Source organism: Bombyx mori, chromosome 11 (assembly GCF_030269925.1).
Source record: "Bombyx mori chromosome 11, ASM3026992v2".
NCBI classification, from domain to species: domain Eukaryota; kingdom Metazoa; phylum Arthropoda; class Insecta; order Lepidoptera; family Bombycidae; genus Bombyx; species Bombyx mori.
This window is the reverse complement of record NC_085117.1, coordinates 13,567,387-13,585,420: the sequence shown is the minus strand read 5'-3', so window position 1 is coordinate 13,585,420 and position 18,034 is coordinate 13,567,387. Positions and strand designations below refer to the sequence as shown.

At 38.0% G+C, this 18,034-nt stretch overlaps 1 protein-coding gene across 8 annotated transcripts in view; it reads right to left on the bottom strand.

Annotated features, from left to right (window-relative positions):
* The window catches only part of LOC101745400 (F-actin-uncapping protein LRRC16A), a 30,874-nt gene that overhangs the window by 11,857 nt on the left and 983 nt on the right, over positions 1–18,034 (bottom strand). For all 8 annotated transcript variants that reach the window (XM_062671209.1, XM_062671212.1, XM_062671213.1 and 5 more), the window contains exons 3-18: positions 14,045–14,095; positions 13,694–13,802; positions 12,759–12,862; positions 12,169–12,281; positions 12,002–12,091; positions 10,912–11,177; positions 8,415–8,602; positions 8,243–8,320; positions 7,121–7,305; positions 5,244–5,395; positions 3,378–3,493; positions 3,229–3,300; positions 2,620–2,791; positions 1,932–2,067; positions 832–1,033; positions 269–387 (exon numbers count right to left, since the gene is read on the bottom strand). In XM_062671209.1, the coding sequence (XP_062527193.1) occupies positions 269–387; positions 832–1,033; positions 1,932–2,067; positions 2,620–2,791; positions 3,229–3,300; positions 3,378–3,493; positions 5,244–5,395; positions 7,121–7,305; positions 8,243–8,320; positions 8,415–8,602; positions 10,912–11,177; positions 12,002–12,091; positions 12,169–12,281; positions 12,759–12,862; positions 13,694–13,802; positions 14,045–14,095 (2,153 nt within the window). The remainder of the gene's footprint in view (positions 1–268; positions 388–831; positions 1,034–1,931; positions 2,068–2,619; positions 2,792–3,228; positions 3,301–3,377; positions 3,494–5,243; positions 5,396–7,120; positions 7,306–8,242; positions 8,321–8,414; positions 8,603–10,911; positions 11,178–12,001; positions 12,092–12,168; positions 12,282–12,758; positions 12,863–13,693; positions 13,803–14,044; positions 14,096–18,034) is intronic.

Below are 18,034 nucleotides of genomic sequence, written 5' to 3'. Positions count from 1 at the left end.
ATATATCTTAAGTGAAATTCAATAAAAAATTATATATGTCGGTAAATAAATATCAAACTACTATGGCAATTATTACCATAAGAGTATTTAGTAGGTATTCAAAGATATCATAGATTTGCGGAATTATTGGCAAGCGAATCTGACGCCAATATGAGAATTTTTATTCTATACAGACATCAGAAAGACTATAAATTGCTAAAGTTTATTTCACAAACAGACTTTAAGCAACACTGTAATAAAAATTACAATTATAAAAAAAAATACACACTTGAGCAAATCTTGGAGCGTGTTGCTGCACGGCGCCATCGCGTCCCGCACGGCTTGCAGCGAGACGAGTTCGCCGCCGGACGTGGCGCCTCCCATCGCAGCGAACACTTCACTGCACCTCTGTAAAACGTTTATTAGAAGTTGCTAATACAGATGTGCTAACAGGTGTATATTACCGATAACCTTGCACTAGTACTAGTACCATTCGGGCCAAGCCAAAGAATCAGTAATTTTTATCAACTTAAGATTTTCATTCTAAAATTTATAAAATCCGATCATTTGTACGGAAGATAAAAATTTTCTAGTTTTTAAGATATTTTATAACCTTGATAAAAACTACAACTTTCTGTTGGATTCGAAAACAAAGGCGTTCAGTCTGGCTAAAGGGCCACGCGGCTCACTTCCATACGTGTTTTGTTTGTCTGGGGCTTGTAGGAAGCGTTTACGTTGGAACCCTCACGCGGTTCACGGGTGACCCTCTTCACCCGAAGGCTCAAGTACCGTGGCCTGAATTAAAATACTCGACGTTGAACATGTTAGGAGTAATTCTGGTGCGATTATCACCTGTAGGTACTGGTGCAGCAGGTGATGCGCGGCGGCGGCGGCCCGCTCGAGGGCGGAGGCGAGGGGCGCGGGGGGCAGCGCGGCGGCCGCCTGCGCCGTGAGCACCGCCGCCGCCGCCGCCGCGTCGCCGCCCGCCCACGCGCGCTCCAGGGCCAGCGCGCGGACGCGGGCCGTCTGACCACTCCTCTTGTTGTTCGCCAGTCTTGACACACTCAGTACCATTAGCAACTTCGTCTAAGACGACAAGCGGGATATTAGACTAAAGATGAATACTGTCGAACGAATATTCCAAACACAAATTTGGTGGGCTAGACGTAGGTGTAGTCGAAAGCGTAATACAACCGGTGCAATTATCAAGCGATATGAAAAATCGAGGCGTAAATTTTATATCTTGGGTGGCGGTATTCACTACAGTAGGCACGCGAGTTCATGTCCATCCTGAGGAATGTGGTAGTGCTGTGACCTAGTCAATTATGGTAATGTCGATAATAACTACCTATTTAGTCAACAGCTGTCAATGGTTTAATGTAACTTAAGGTAATTTTGTAATTTATGAAATAAACTAAATGTGATAGATAAGTAATTACTTGCTTATTTCTAATGGAGAAAAACATTTTTTAAATTCCAATTCAATCACTATCAAATGAAAAGACAACCGACAGATCAGAGTCGGAATCAGTAAGTTTCTTTTTTCTGTAGGTTTTTTTCTACCTGAATTTGTTGGAAGCGGAGTAGTCATGGTTAAATAACACAATAGCGTTAGCGTAAATTTTCGATATCGATAAGCGCGCGTCACAACCGACAAGGACAACACTCGACGTCAGACAAATGCGGGGAGGTGGGCGGTGGGGCGAGTTGTCCCCCGCGCGTCGCCTCTGGCCCCGATGGACATGAACTCGCGCGCATACAGTAGATGGGCCTTAAAGTGTGCGGTGGTCTGGTTGTGCCTCTAGAATCGCCTACCTCTAACATCACGGAAAATCTTGTTTTTTTTAAAGTTTAAATTGAACCTTAATGGAACCTCTTTGTTAGAGCATGTTTTAATATTGCTGGTTTAGGGACCTATCCGTGTGGTTCGGAGTGACAATAGTGGCGAGTACCGTTCGTGCAAGTCCCTCCAGAGCGCGGCGACCCGCTCGCTGGCCGCGCGGCCGCCCGCCGCCGCGTCGCATCCCGGGAACTCGACCCGCCGCACGCTCACAGACCGACGGAGCGCCGTCGCAATGTCAGTCAAACCTGCCCAGAGTTAAAGCTCGTATACACCATTATCTTCAATACGAGTAGCCGAAAATATACACAGACGATTCTATTGGTAGTCCTCCTGCATTGATCGGACTCCTCTATAGTCCTCTCGCTGTTTCTCTCCGCCTATCTTCTACCCGGTGGAGAGCTTCATTAATCTGAGTTATCTGGTCAGACCACCGCTTTTGGCTTCGGCGTTAAGGCTTTTTGCCGGTAAAAATAACCCTTTCCAGGTAACGTCGGACTGTGTCGGATTAGCAGCGATTAACAACTTTGACGCTCCTTAGGTGCAAAAATACATATATTGACCCATTTGCAGAGCACATTCCGGAAGTATTTCTTAATGGTAACTTAGGCAAAAGTGTACTCAAGCTTTTCGAAAGCTTTTGCTATTAAGTCGATCAGCAGGATACACAAGCCAATAACTGAATGAGCGTATTGGAAACTGCACTATCTATGACTGATCCACTCAAGATATTTTAATAGGAAAATTTTCATTACTCAGTTTTCACAAACGTTAACTCAGAAACACTGATTTGAACTTACCTTGTAAACTAAATGCATTGCGATCTATATACAGCGTGTGCAAAGTACAGTTACACTGTAAGGCTTTGGCAAGTAATCTAGCTCCCGCGTCGCCGGCTAGGTTCCCTCCCACGTCCAGTGTACGAAGTCTCCGGGCTCCGCCCAACGCGTTCAATAATCCGTACAAATCACCCTGTATGTTGATAAAAGGCGTTTTTGTAATAAAATAACGTCAGTAGCAGAACTATTCGAACTGCTAGCTCTGACGTCATACGAGAAAATAGATAAATGTGTCACAAGCCAACGCTTGGACCGATCGTGCCTCTCTATCGCTTGTTCCGCGCTCTCGCTCGCACGCTCGGGCTCAGGCGGAACGTGATACTCTTTCGTGCGTGCAGCCGGCGTTCATCGATTTAAAAAACGGTTTCACATAAAAAAATAAGCGTTGAAAAATACCGGCTATAAAGTAATTTGTTTCAAATTTTGAAACGTACATATAAATTAAATCATTTCTCAATAAGATATTTACTCCACAATTTAACTATCAATGTGTATCGTTTATAATTTTACATCCTTTTTTGGTACCGGGTAATTTTATGCTGAATTTTAATTGTACTGAGCTTTTATTACCTTTAGTTTGCAATCGCTGAGGTCCAGTGACGTCAGCGCTGTGTCTGGTTCCTGCAGCACGTGGACTAGAGCCTGAAAGATAAATCTATAGCATTACGCAACGCCGATATCGAACACGCCTACGGAACAATAAACAGTTTTACACGTACTTGTATTAGGGGGGGAGCGTACGATCTCTTCCCGGTCAATCTACTTAACGATAAATGTGTGATGGAATGGTTCTTCCCTATAGCTCTCACAATACCGGACAATTCGAATTCCATACCTGCAATAAGTTTTGTTTGCATTACTTGTGTGTACTCGCTTACACAATTTGTTACAATAGTTCGAAAAAAAAATAAGTCTCTCGCATCGACAAACAAATTCAATGGATTAAATGTAAAAACATATGTGTTTTAAAACTAAAAACAAGCTTAAATAGCAAGCAATTTTTTTTTTGTTGTTGATACTGATCAGGATATTCTAGCGAAGTTATATATTTTTTTCATCCGTCCTTGAAGCTTATTCAAATTTTCAAGTTAATAGGACATCTTAATGTCTGCGAAAATGAAGTTCATAGATTCCATTACATACATACCAAGCTCATAAAAGCGTGCTAGTAAGAAAGCCAAACTTGAGCGTAAAATTATCAATGATATGGTGAAGCTGTGCGAGCATTAAATGCAAAGGACAATATGCAAAGGACAATATTTCATAACGTAAGTTACATAACGTTAATATTAATCACGTAAGGCCACGCTTTGACTATGGCTACACTATTAAAAGACAGTAATTTGTTAAGCTACTCGCACTTCACCTATCCAACATTTATAGTAGCATTGCAATTTTGGAGGTTAAGGATCAGTGCTCATCGTGATATTAATAGGAAGTGAATTCCAAACTGGAACAGATTGAACTAAGAAAGACGAACGAACAAGACTAGAGTTGTGCGTGGGTGTGACGAACCCAGGTCCTTATCGTGCAAAGAATGTAAATATTTTAAATACTGCGTCAAGTAGGGGGAATGAGTTGGGACATGTTAGTTTAGAGTGAAGTGTAGTGAAAGCTTGTAGATTACGGCGCTCACGATAAGGGAGTTTAATAGTTTTTAACGAGAAACTTTTTTGTTTTTGTGATTTTAAATTAAAAAGAGACAAAAATATACATTTTTATAGAATGAACTAGACGACTAAAGGTATCACTATTATCGCGCATGAATCGCACACTATGTTTTAAATTAAATTTCTATTATTCTGTAAAAATAGTTCCGAAATAATATCAACATCCCTATACTTTGTTATATTTATTTAGCAACATCTATATAATTAATTGGGCTCTAATTAAAAACCTGTAGCAAATAAGTTTATATAATAGTAGCTGGTGCTTTAAATAAAAAATAAATCAAGGAGCCGAATTGTAATGCAATACACATATTGTCACTTTTACGCAATCCATAAATTTCAGTTTAATTTTGTCTAGTAATTTTGTATTTGTGTATCTGAAGTAAAGCTCTTGTATTCTTTGTACGAGGAGCACTGCTGCTTGAGATACAGGTTTTATAACCTAGTTTAAGCACAGATGCAAATTATTGTTACGCCGGTAAGAGTAACGCCATCTATCCGCCGAATAGTCGAACGAATATCGAAGGATCTAGTAGCACCTAGAACCCTCGAGAAATACAAAGTCATCTATTGTCAGATAGCGGAAACATCGAGAAGTACAAAGCCATCTATTGTCAGATAGCGGAAACACAATACTCGAAATGTGGGGAATATTCTCGATAATTCTAGAGGTTTCGTTTCGACTATAGAAGCGTTGCAGAGATGGCACACGGTCAGTTAGTAACCGGAACTATTCGAAATGCAGCAGCGAACGGATCACCTGAAGCGAAGCGGAAGAAACGAATAGAGAATTTTAAAGTGTTTGTAAAGTGTTTTAAGTGTTCTAAGTGCTAATACAGTTTTAATTTATACTTCGGTGGAATTTTACTGATTGTGTTTCTACTTATATGTTAACAATAGAAAAAAAAATCGTACTGTTGTCGGAGAGGTCCAGAGACTGCAGGCATCGCACGCCGTGTATACACGACTCGAGCACGTGCGCGGCCTGCGCCGAGTTCAGCACGCCCGACAAATTCAGCTGGACCCCGGCCGCACTCTCGTTGCACGCCAGGCCCAGCAGCAAGCTCCTGCAATGTAACGTCATTTGTAATCCCGCAAACAAACATAATGAAGCCTACTGACAATTGACTACCTAAATGTCTAACTGTATTGTATAGCGTTATAAAGGGTTGTTTAAGTGATATTGCAACAATTTTTATTAGCCGACTTCAAAAAAAGAGGAGGTTCTCAATTCGAATGTACGTTTTTTTATGTTTGTTACCTCATAACCTTTGGCTGGGTGAATCGATTTTGATGATTCTTTTTTTATTAGAAAGCTGACGCTTCCCGTGTGGTCCCATTTCAATTTAATCCAGTTCTGATAATGGCATCCATGAGATAACCATATTAGTCTTAAATTTGCATTAAGTACGTACGCCACAAATAAATGAATAACTCAATAACTCAATATCACGTCAACCGATTTCGGTGATTATTGTTTTTAGTCTATATTAATTTGTTTTGGAATATCTTTTTTTTGTATTTGAAGTCGGTTTTTGTTAAAGCATGTCTATTTACAATTATTATATTTTAAAGGGTATTCGATGACATTATATATGGGATATAATTCAGACAAATGGCCGCCTCGATTCCGCTATAGCTGTTGTATCCTGGTGGGCCAATTTTGTATGACAGCTTCGCATAAATGGGGCTCAATTTCACGAAGACCGCAAGTTATTAAATTTAATGTTTCCCATGCTGTATGGCAAGTGGCGCCGTTCTGTTGGAACCACATGTTTGTGAGATCCATACCATCTATCCTAGGCCACAAAAAGTTTGTTATCATCGTCCGATATCGGTGAGCGCGGCTTCTTGCGCATATGCGAAGAAATAAGGGCCGATGATATCGCCGGACAAGCGTGTAGCGTTCCATGGTGAAATGACACCACTAAATATGTGTTCATGCCAAATTTGACAAACATTGCTTTACCGTATGTTCTATGGGAAGTGCTCTGAGGATTTCTTTGAAATTATTCCATCATCTCGTTTCTCCATCGCACCGCCCGCCATCGAAGTAGAGTTCATCCATACTACCTGGAGCCACTGCGTTCATCCAAAGTGCGTTTCCAGAGATCTTTTTTACCACGTACCATCCGGCTTTGGAATGAGCTCCCCTCCACGGTGTTCCTCGAGCGCCATGACATATCCTTCTTCAAACGAGACTTGTGGAGAGTACTTAACGGTAGGCAGCGGCTTGGCTCTACCCCCGGTCATTGCTCACGTCCATGGGCGACGGTAACCACTCACCATCAGCTGGGCCGTAAGCTCTTTTGCCTACAAGGGGATTTAAAAAAAACAAGATGGCCGCTATGAGCTGTCAAAATTCAAGCGTCCCTATTGAAAAATCTATGTTATGACTTTTTGGAGAGAACGCGAGGAGTGAAGTTGTGTGATTTGTTTTATTTTGCCTATTTAGTGTTTCTTTATGTTTAAAGGGGTAATAACGGTGGTTTATTAACTGTTTAGAATCTGTGAAAGTGCACAATTGTGGGAAAATGAAACAAAACCGCTGGACATAGCTTCTCGGGATCCTCCAAAAAGTGCACTGAAAAAGTCTCACCATTTTACTGAGATTATTTATTTCATCACATATCATCTCATTTGTAAATTTAATTCGTTTTTAATCATTTACGTTATATTGTCGATAAGTTTCCTTCGTTTTCTATTATTCATAAACTGTAAATAATAGTGAAGAAGAAGAAATCCTATAAGTATTGCAATTACACTTTAAGACACTTTTTTAAGTTACACACTTGAGCACGTCTGGTGGCATTTTGCAGTGGGAGAAGTCGAGATGGTTGATCGCGAGGCACGCCGTGAAGAATTGTCGGAAGGAAGGCGGCGGGTCCCGCGCGCGCCGGGCGCTCGACCACGGGTTGCGGGACACGGACAGCCAGGTGAGGCGCGCCGCACACCCGCGCAGCAGGGCACCCCACATCTATGTTATGATGACAATCAGTTATTTTCGCTACTACCTCGTAGTAACGAAATCATTTATCGGAGTTATTAGATACACAAGCTTGAACATAATTTTATCAACATTTCCAATTGAACCATTAAAATTATAGTTAAAATAGATAAAAATAGTTTAAAAAGACATTTAATTTTAGCAATTTTATTTTAATTTGTTTCTATGTATAATTTAAAAAGTATATATATACACCTATATTTTTATAATAAACAAATGGAGATTCGACTTTATGATTCTGAATAAATGATAAGACCACAACTTCACACACCTTTTAGAGGCAGTAAAAGTAACAATATATTAAACAACTGTCGATAACATTTCAAAATAGTGATGTAATATGACATAACTAGAAATATCTTTTTCTTCTTATAAAGTGTATGATAGAAACAAATTTAATCATCTTCCCCCACATCAAGTAAAATGTTAGGTACAAGAATATTTCTGCACTAATTGTGTTTTTATTTTCATTTTAATATAATTAATATATTAAATACTTAATTGAAATATATTAAATTAAAAGTAACGACGAACAATATGTCTCTATCGCAGTCTTAACCACGATAAATTTGGATTCGACAGCATTAAACAAAACCTTAATTGCCTGTGTTGTCGAAATAATTACTTTTTAAGCTCATTTGGTTGTTTATTGTCCAACCTAATCTCAAAGACGATGGAACCAATTGAGATGACACTCTTATAGGCAGGTAAGAATTTGTAAGCTGTGGAGACGTAATTGAGATATTTTTTTAATTTTCTTTTATAGAAAACGTTATGCAAATTTTAACTCAAAATGGAGCAAACGCTAGCGGAAAATGCAAACTCAAAAATATAATACAACGCAGTAAGAATACAAATTATATATTTAAAGCAAAAAAAAAAACTAGGAATCTAGTTAAATACTTACATTTTCTAAAGTCGTTTCCGTGTTAGTCAAATTCAAATGGGTCAATACATTAGGCTGTGCCAGGAAGTTGTACAAATTCTGTAAAAACAATTTAAGCGTACTGAATTTAAAGGATATTCGTATGTAACGGTCATAGCTATACATTTGTTTATCGATGTATCAGTAAACTTACGTGCACGTCATCTTTCAGGTTATTATGCGACAGGTCAAGGTGTGCGAGCGTCGAGAGATGACAGGGATTGTCGTTGAGTATGGTCGCCAAATGTACGACCGTCTTCCCCGTCACGCCGCATTGTGACAACGCAACGTGCCTCAGTCCTTCTGGATTGTTCGATATGCCGCTCAGTATACTAATAGCACCTGTGCGAGATATCAATATGATTCGTCTTCTCGCATTAAAACTATAATCTCAAAATTTACTAATTTTACATGAGTGTTTTAAAGGTTACATACATGTATCTAATATTTTTAATATTAATCATATTTGCAACATTTTTTTTTACCGGTTTCATTATCTGTCTTTTAAAGTAAGATAAAATTATGTTTTTTTTTTTATTGCCCTTGTAGGCAGACGAGCATACGGCCCACCTGATGGTGAGTGGTTACCGTCGCCCATGGACTTCAGCAATGCCAGGGGCAGAGCCAAGCCGCTGCCTACCGCTTAATACTCTCCACAAGCCTCGTTTGAAGCGCTCGGGAAACACCGTGGAGGGGAGCTCATTCCATAGCCGGATGGTACGTGGCAAAAAAGATCTCTGGAAACGCACTGTGGATAACCGCAGTGGCTCCAGGTAGTGTGGATGAACTCTACTCCGGTGGCGGGCGGTGCGATGGTAAAAACGATTAATTTTGTTAACAGTAGTCAAAACATATTAAACTAAAAAAAAAAAAACTAAACTGCGCTCTTTTGACAGTATTTATGAGAAAAATACCGGTGATACCAAATGATTCCGTATATTAACTAAATTTCGAATATTTTTGGAAATTGTACACTTTTAATGCGAAAAGGCGATATATTTCTTTTATGACACGCTTCAGTCTATAAATAAAACTAAAACAGATTTATTTTTGTATTTGTTTGGATCGTCCACTGCGTAAGTGGACAATGATTTAATCGCTCAATAAGGCAGGATGTGGATCATGTGCCGCATACAATAGCTTACTCTGGAAATCTATTCTTGATGTCTATATTGTTCAATTGATTTTTTCAACGGTTGATGGTAAAAAATTTAACATATTTTTTAATTCAGCAACAGTTGATTTATAAATGAATTTGTTTTAAAAATAAACTCGCGCGTTATCTCTTTATCTTTTACTATCGAAAATTACCTATTGCTTCCATTGTATTATAACAACGGCAACTCAATGAAATGTCAAATATTGTATGATCATTTTTAACGGATCAAATGACGTCATTGAATTAATTATAGTGGGCGAGAATCTTTCAAACATAATGGTCTAAATGAAGACAATGCATGCATTGTTTTCCAAAGTATTAATTGTCCGATACATAGATTGCAAAGTAACATTATTGAAAAGGACTACGTCATTGGGACAATGACGAATAATATTATTGAACTATTTTTTTAGAGGAAATATACTGTGGTGTTTTGTTCTTCATAATCTTCCCTGTTACATAAAATAGCCAAAAGCATTGAGAAGTTATAATCTTTCATTGTTGTTTATGATCAACAACAAAAACAACAAGGAAAATTTCGCAGATAAAATATTTGTATCGTATGGACATGACATATTTTTGGATATACGCTGGTCATTACAGTGTATTTCAGTAATGCTCTTATTTTCGATTCGATCCTTATTCTCCTGTTGTAAATTCAAGTAAAAACTTAATGATTTTTCTTCGTCTTTTTTTATTTTTCTTACCAATTTGACAAACCTCGCATTGAACTGACCTACAATTAATATTTGATTTGCCAATAACATTATTATCAATTATGGCTAGGTTTTGTTGCTTGTGAATCAAATTATTGTTTCCTGTGGCATATAACATTTACCTTTGTAATTTACCAGATGTGTATCCTTATGTTTAACAAGTAATAATTTAAGGACGAATCCAAGGCTAGAAGTACACGAATGTGGTGTGAATACAAACGACATGACTCTTTGAAGGTTAAGATTCTTGAGGAGAAATATGCATCAGTATTTCATCCTACCCACCAATACGAAATGCTTGAGTATTTTTTACCTTGTTTTTTTTCCTACCTAAGCTGAGAGCCTTGAGAGGCTATTTCAGCGTGACCTTAACTAGTAGGTGAGCTCACGGGGCTCAAACCTGACGAAGTTGCTAACACGAACACTAGCAAAATCCGTGCTTCGCAGAATCTACCACCGGATCGGAAACGCGACCCACTGAGAAGATCCGGGGAGAAACTCAGTGGGCTGTGTCTGAGGGTCAATTTACTCGTCGAGCGTTTCGTCGCAAGCGACGGGTTCGACGAGAACTATGACCGGTGCTTGAGGTACCTAAAAGCACCGTTAGTGGATAGGGAGGATCTGAAATGACGTGGTTGGTGCGACGTGGACTGCTTTCCATTTTGTCCGCAGGATCGGGAATGTAGTTAGCGGCGGCCACGATGAGAGGGTTCTCGTGTCGTGCCGTTTTATCGATGTGGACGCTCTACCATGAATCGAGGAATGCGTCTCCGTACCTTTATCCTCGATGTGGTTCTGTGAGAAGTCGATGGTGTGCAGTGCGGGCGCGTGGCGGGCGCGGGCGAGCGCGTGTCCCAGTCTGGCGGCGTGGTCGTGACGGAGCTGTGCGCTGCGCCAGCTGACACGGCGCGTGGCCGGCCGCGAACACCGCAGCGCGCGGCACACGCTCTCCCACGCCTCGCCACTCGCCCGCACCCCGTCCCCGCAAATACCCTCGAACCACGTGTTGTGTTGCAACGCCATCACTAGTGGTATCAGGTCCCTGATCCACAATTATTTCCATATAATAGATATCTTGTGAAAATAATAATAGAAATGCTGGAATTTCCTTAAAATTTACAGATTTCTCAAAAAGCAAACTGATTAAGTTCAAATAATATTTTCGTCGGAGTTCTAGTGACCTCGAGGTATCCTACTATATAGATTCACCGAACGATTAGGTGATCTCACGGGACTCTAACCTGTGGACGTTGCTAACACTAGCCCTAGCAAGAGTAGTGCTTCGCAGAATCTACCACCGGATCTGCGGTTTTAGCAAGTTTTTTTATTTTTTTAATTGCTTAGATGGGTGGACGAGCTCACATCCCACCTGGTGTTAAGTGGTTACTGGAGCCCATAGACATCTACAACGTAAATGAGCCACCCACCTTGAGATATAAGTTCTAAGATCTCAGTATAGTAACTACGGCTTCAAACCGAAACGCATTACTGCTTCACAGCAGAAATAGGCGGAGTGGTGGTAGCTACCCGTGGGGGCTCACAAGACGTGCTACCACCAGCCGAACGATACAGTCGTCACAAAAACTATATAGTATTCGAAACTTCAAAAGTTTTCATTTTAAAGTATGTAGTTTTAATTATGTTCGAATTAGTTTTAAAATCACTTAAAAGTTTTAATGATAACGTTAATTTAAAAAATCACATTTCAAAAACCAACATACATAGTTATAAATCAATTCTATTTAGTTTTATTGTATTAAACTACATACTGCTACGTAGCTTTATTTTTCTCGACTTTTATTTTGTTTTTATTCAAAACAAATTTTAACTAAGTTTTGAGACTACAGTATGACGAATTCAAGTTACCTTTGGTCCAGATGATCGAAATCTTTCAAATGCAACATTCTTATGTCGTGTGCGAGGTATATGGTGTCAATATCCCACGCAACTTCAGCTCTACAAAATATTGATCAAAACAATTATATGGTCAATATGATGCGGACATCGAAAAAAATTTTTTTTTGAATTCTTACCTGAATGGTGTTTGACATAAATCACACATGGCAGCGTACTGATTAGAAAAATCACCACAAGCTAGGTGCTTCCTAGTCCCGCTGACGTTTTGTAATGGGAAGAGTAGATTCACCTGTTTTAAAGCGAATAATCGAAACTTAGAACGAACATATTCGAGCACATACGCATCTTATCACTACATATTGTAAAACAAAGTCGCTTTCTCTGTCCCTATATCTGTCTGTCCCTATGTATGCTTAAATCTTTAAAACTACGCAACGGATTTTGATGCGGTTTTTTTTAATAGATAGAGTGATTGAAGAGGAAGGTTTATATGTATAATAACATCCATTAAATAGTGAAGAAATAAATAATAAATTAGTTTCCGAAACGAAGCGAGGGCGGATCGCTAGTTCAAATATAAACAAAAAATGTTTCTTATTAACATGGAATACAAAGTATTTTAGACGATATAATTATAGCCGTAATTGAGTGAGCAATCAAGCAAATCAACACTGCGGTGACGTAGGTAGTGAGGTTAAATAGTATGGATAAACGTTGTAAATTGGAGCACAGAACGTGTTGACTCATTAGCGTAGTGTGCACTGACCTTTTGTATTATATCCACCATTGGCACATTAGGAAATAGATCATCGAAGGCGGCAGTTAAAGCGTTCACGGCATTTATAACACCTTCTGAAGTTCCTTCGTCACCTGTATTAGCACAATTAAATAATAGAATGTTGATCAAATAACGAATAAATAATTTTTAAATATCTAATATATAAAATTCTCGTGTCGCAGTGTTTGTTGCCAAACTCCTCCGAAATAGCTCAACCAATTCTCATGTAATGTTGTGTGCATATCGGGTAAGTCTGAGAATCGATCAACATAATTTTTTTATACTCCTAAATGTTAAGGTAGGTCCACTGCGTTTGCCGGGTCAGCTAGTAAAGTTATAAAAAACTATTGAAAAGTACTGCACTACTGATAGTTACATCAATTAACAGGTTGAACGCCGGACTAGAAACCAAATTTAGCCCAGTGGACCGCGGCTGACAACCTGTGACCGCCAATAAAAAGGGTGCAGGGGGCCGCGACGGACATATAGCCTCTCAAGGCTATCAGCATAGGTAGAAAAATAAAGGAAAAATCATGCCGTAGATACCATCACGGCGTTCAACATGTTAAGAATTGTTTTTAATTTCCTGGTTCGAACGCGATCGTTTAATTACCTACATTCCCGACATCTAACACATATTAGTACATAACACAGTATTGAAACTTGTTATTACTGTAATTTTAGTATTCTATTTTTCTATTTTTTTTATTTCCCTTGTAGGCAGACGCATACGGCCCACCTGATGGTAAGTGGTTACCGTCGCCCATGGACTTCAGCAAGCCAAGCCGCTGCCTAATAACCAATAACTTAATAAGTAATGAATGTACAAAAGAAAAAAGGACAGGGAAAATAAACTTCGTATATATTTCCTGCTTAATTATCACGTATCGATTTGTAAACGCTAGCCGAATTAATTTACTTACCTATGAGAATGGAGACAGGCTTGTGTTCGTGAACCAATGTTATGGACAGATGATTCGCTTTTTTACTCTCCAAGGCTTCTATTTCCATTAAATGGAACCCATTGTCAATCTAACAAAAATAACCCAAGGTCGTATTAATTAACGTTACTGGTATATTTTTTTTACAAACAATTGACCGTTGTGCAACTAAATTAGCTTCACAGTTGGCACTAAAAAGGATATAGTTAATCAAATGGCTTTGATGACACAATTTTTTTTTAAGTTTTGTACACATTTTGCGATATGTAGCTCTGTCGTCAAATTGATCATGAAGAAAATAGTTGAGATTTAAATGTTACAAGTTTTACTTACCCTAGTAGGTACTTTCGCTGTAGTTATAAAAACCCGATATGCAGTCACAACCTGAAATTTAATTAACTCATTAATATCCCCAAAATATAAAAAAAAGGTGTTTGTTTGCGTTCGTGTGTCGTTTATCATATTGTTTGAGTTTGAAACTTTGTATAATTGATAATAATGATAATAATTGATAATAATCAAAGATTCTTTTAACATAATGTACAATTTTGAGCTATAAAATTCTCACTTAATGGTCATTGTAGTATAATTTTATTATCATTAAACTGGTAACAAAAGTAGGTAGTAAATAATAATAATACTGGCGTATTGTAGGCGTGTCAGAGTAGGTAACGACCACCCTACCGATTTTGGCCGCTAAGCATTCATGCAGTCTGTCAAGTTCAATGTGGAACAGCCGATATACAATACAACTGAAAATTCAACCTGGTGTCTCGTGAACATGGCAACATTCATGGCCTTCAGTACCCACTTAATGCCAAGCGGTCCGTGAAATCGCACAACCATCTATGTAAAAAAATATAAAGATAATTTTCGATATATAGGTATGGCTATATTTTAAAACCATTCAATGCGCCAGTGTGAGTTATTAAGTGATTTTCCATCCTATAATTTGAGCACAGAGCCCTAGTGTCTGTGTGGCATCATTCTTCTTGAACACGTATCAATGTATATTTTGTTATAATATAATCAATCTTTATATTTTTTATGGCTTACAATCTCTTTGTGCATAACACTTAACTGCTAGTAAAGAAAGCCTGTATTGGAGGTCATTTTAATTCATTCAAAGGAACATACAAATGGACATAGTGCCTAAGAGCAATTTAATACAAATAGAATGACCCCACATGTTGGTCTGCCGTACTGACCACAAACTGTATCTGTATTATATGATTACACATAACATGCTACACACGGACTGCCTAGAGCCGCATGACACACCTAAGTGACTCATATAACGTTTTGTCCGAATTCATATCGTTCACTATCAATATATTGAAACTGTCACATCAGATGAGTAATTGTAAATGGTGACTTGTGTATTACATGTTTTTAGAATTTGATAGTATTTTTTTGTTATTCCCATACAGTGATAGTCGTAAGCCATTTTACCTCATTCAAACCTCATGCTGTCTAAACTGGCTTTCATTACTTAGAAGACAAACAACCAAAGATGCGCTAGAGAAAATAAATATGTGGAGCTCTGGCTCTGCTATAGCCGGGTGGAACGCGTACAATATATTATAGCCAATGAGTTTCTCGCCGGATCTTCTTAGTGGGTCGTAATTCCTCTATTCGGTGGTAGATTTGGCGAAGCACTGCTCTTCCTAGGGCCAGTATTCGCAAACTCCCTCAGGTTGGACCCGTGAGCCCACCTAACAGCCTATGAGTAGCTGGAATAACCCCTTACGCTACCAGCGATTAGTTAGGGGAAAAAATATATATAGCGACCACGGAAGACGGTGTGCCTTTCGAATACGAATGTTGTTTTACTCTATTTGACTGGCCGCAACCAACGCAGAAAATAGTTCTACCTTGAGTTTTTTTTTCTTTTTATTTCCTACCTAGCCGAGAGCCTTGAGAGGCTATTTCAGCGTAACCTTAACTAGTAGATGAGCTCACGGGGCTCAAACCTGACAACGTTGCTAACACGAACCCTACCAAGAGTCGTGCTTCGCAGAATCTACCACCGCATCGGACACGCGACCCACTGAGAAGATCCGGCGAGAAACTCAGTGGGCTGTGTCTGAGGATAATTTACTCGTCGAGCCCTTCGTCGCAAGCGACGGGTTCGACGAGAACGATGACCGGTACCTTGAGTAATAACTCAGGTATGGTTAATGAATACTCAATAGAATTATTTTAGTCTATTCCATGACGTTATGTATCGTAGTTTGGTAATCAATTTCATATCTAGCCTTGCTATTATTACGATTACTTTGGTTTTCGTGGGTTTGGCTCACCCAAGTATTTAAATGAGCAAGCGATCAAGCTTGAAGGACGTATCGTAGCGGTTATGAAACACCGCTAGGAGAGGGCATAATTCCAAAGTCAAACACTGTATTGCAATAATTACCTCTACAACCAAAGCGTATAATGTATTTCATAAGAGTAAGAAAAACACTGCAAAAATCATAAGGAGGAGAAAAGTTCTAAAACTAATGGCAACTTACCAAACTAGTTTAAGTTAAGTATTATTTATTATGCTTATTTAATGTATATTTGAAATAGCTTTTGACAGGGTAAGTTTTCTGACGCTGTCCAGCCGAGGTCGATTTATTTTCCCTACTATTGTTATAATCATATCGACGCTTGAAAGGCAAACCTGACTAAGCGACAATAACTGCTTTGTACATAAATGAAAGGCAATAACCATATTCGACGAGCAAAAAAAATATATTTCTAGATCTATTAAAATCATTTCAATCCTACAGCTAGATTCGTTAAAATAGAAATTTATTCAGGTACTTCTCAGGTATATTTTAAATTAATTTCAACTTTAAATCAGTCTACTGTAAAGTTTAAATCTGTCTACTGTCGAGGTGGGTGGCGCATCTACGTTGTAGATGTCTATGGGCTCCAGTAACCACTTAACACCAGGTGGCCTGTGAGCTCGTCCATCCATCTAAGCAATAAAAAAAAATTAAAAAAAGTTCACGCATTGTCGCTTAGTCATGTTTGCCTTTCAAGCGTCGATATGTACTTACTAATTATATACTAAATATTAAAAAACTTTATTAGACAAGTAAGCTTAGAAAAAAACAAACTACAAAATGAGCTCATTGTTAATTGACTCACTTTTTAATCTCTCTGTAATATATTATAATAAGTTTCTAAAATTATTTATTTTTGTAGAAACCTTTTGACAACTATTCTTCATATAATTATCAGCTTACGATATTTTTAATACAGTTGTTGTGATGTAGGATAAGACACCCATTGTAATCTTATTAGCAATGAGACTAAGTCTATGTTCAAACCCAACAGGTACCTATTTTTGTAAGGAGATCCATACTTAGCATGGTAGAGATGGGCAGCAAGACCATACCTTTCCACATGGGCTAACAATGCATTCTACCACCAACAATTATGCAAATTGTATTTTTTTTGTAATATTAATATTGTAGTTGTCATCTCATGAAACCTCATTTGATGGGTTCTACAGCTAGTCTACAAATAAAAAATCTATAGTAGTTTCCCTTAGTATTTCTAAGTTTTCTATTTCTTCTCTCCCTGAAGAGGTAAGGGCTTCGTTAAAATCTCCATTTGTTTTGCTAATTTAAAATAGGTGGAATTGGATGGAAGAGGCATAAAGTCACATTTATCTAAATAGTCTAAGAAACTACTCAGAAATGCAAGAATCATGATTGTCCTAGATAAAAAAAAATGTTAGGAATACGCTTTGTTATTTATGTTTCATTGCTGGTGTTCCATTAAAGAAGCAGAAGCGATCTCATGTCTTCATAAATCTAATCTTTAATTTAATTCTTTATTGAAATAACATAATCACCAAAACTTTTGGTTACAATAAAAATATGTGAAACTGGTATAAGGGAAATCTTATAAAACAATAAAAATATTCTATTACTGTGAAAACCTTAATGTCACTTTCACCCAACTTAATTACAACTAAAAGACATTGTTAAACTAAGTTACTTTACTGCTTGATTATGTATTCATTGTATTATGTAGTACTATGAATTAAACTTAATTTGAAAATAATTATTATACATTGTTTACTTAATGAAATAAATAGGAAAACCTGTTTTTTTAGATTTCCTTTATTTGCTTAAAAATAATAAATCAAAACAGTCAGCTGTACAGTATTCAAACATATTTGAGATAGATATGTATATTATTATGATTATTTTTCATCAAAAAGTTTTGATAAAAGTCACACCAATACTTATATTTGTGTATCAACTCAAAGAAATTTAGGATGCCAAAAACCAATTTTTCAAAAATAAAATAGAAATTCAAAAT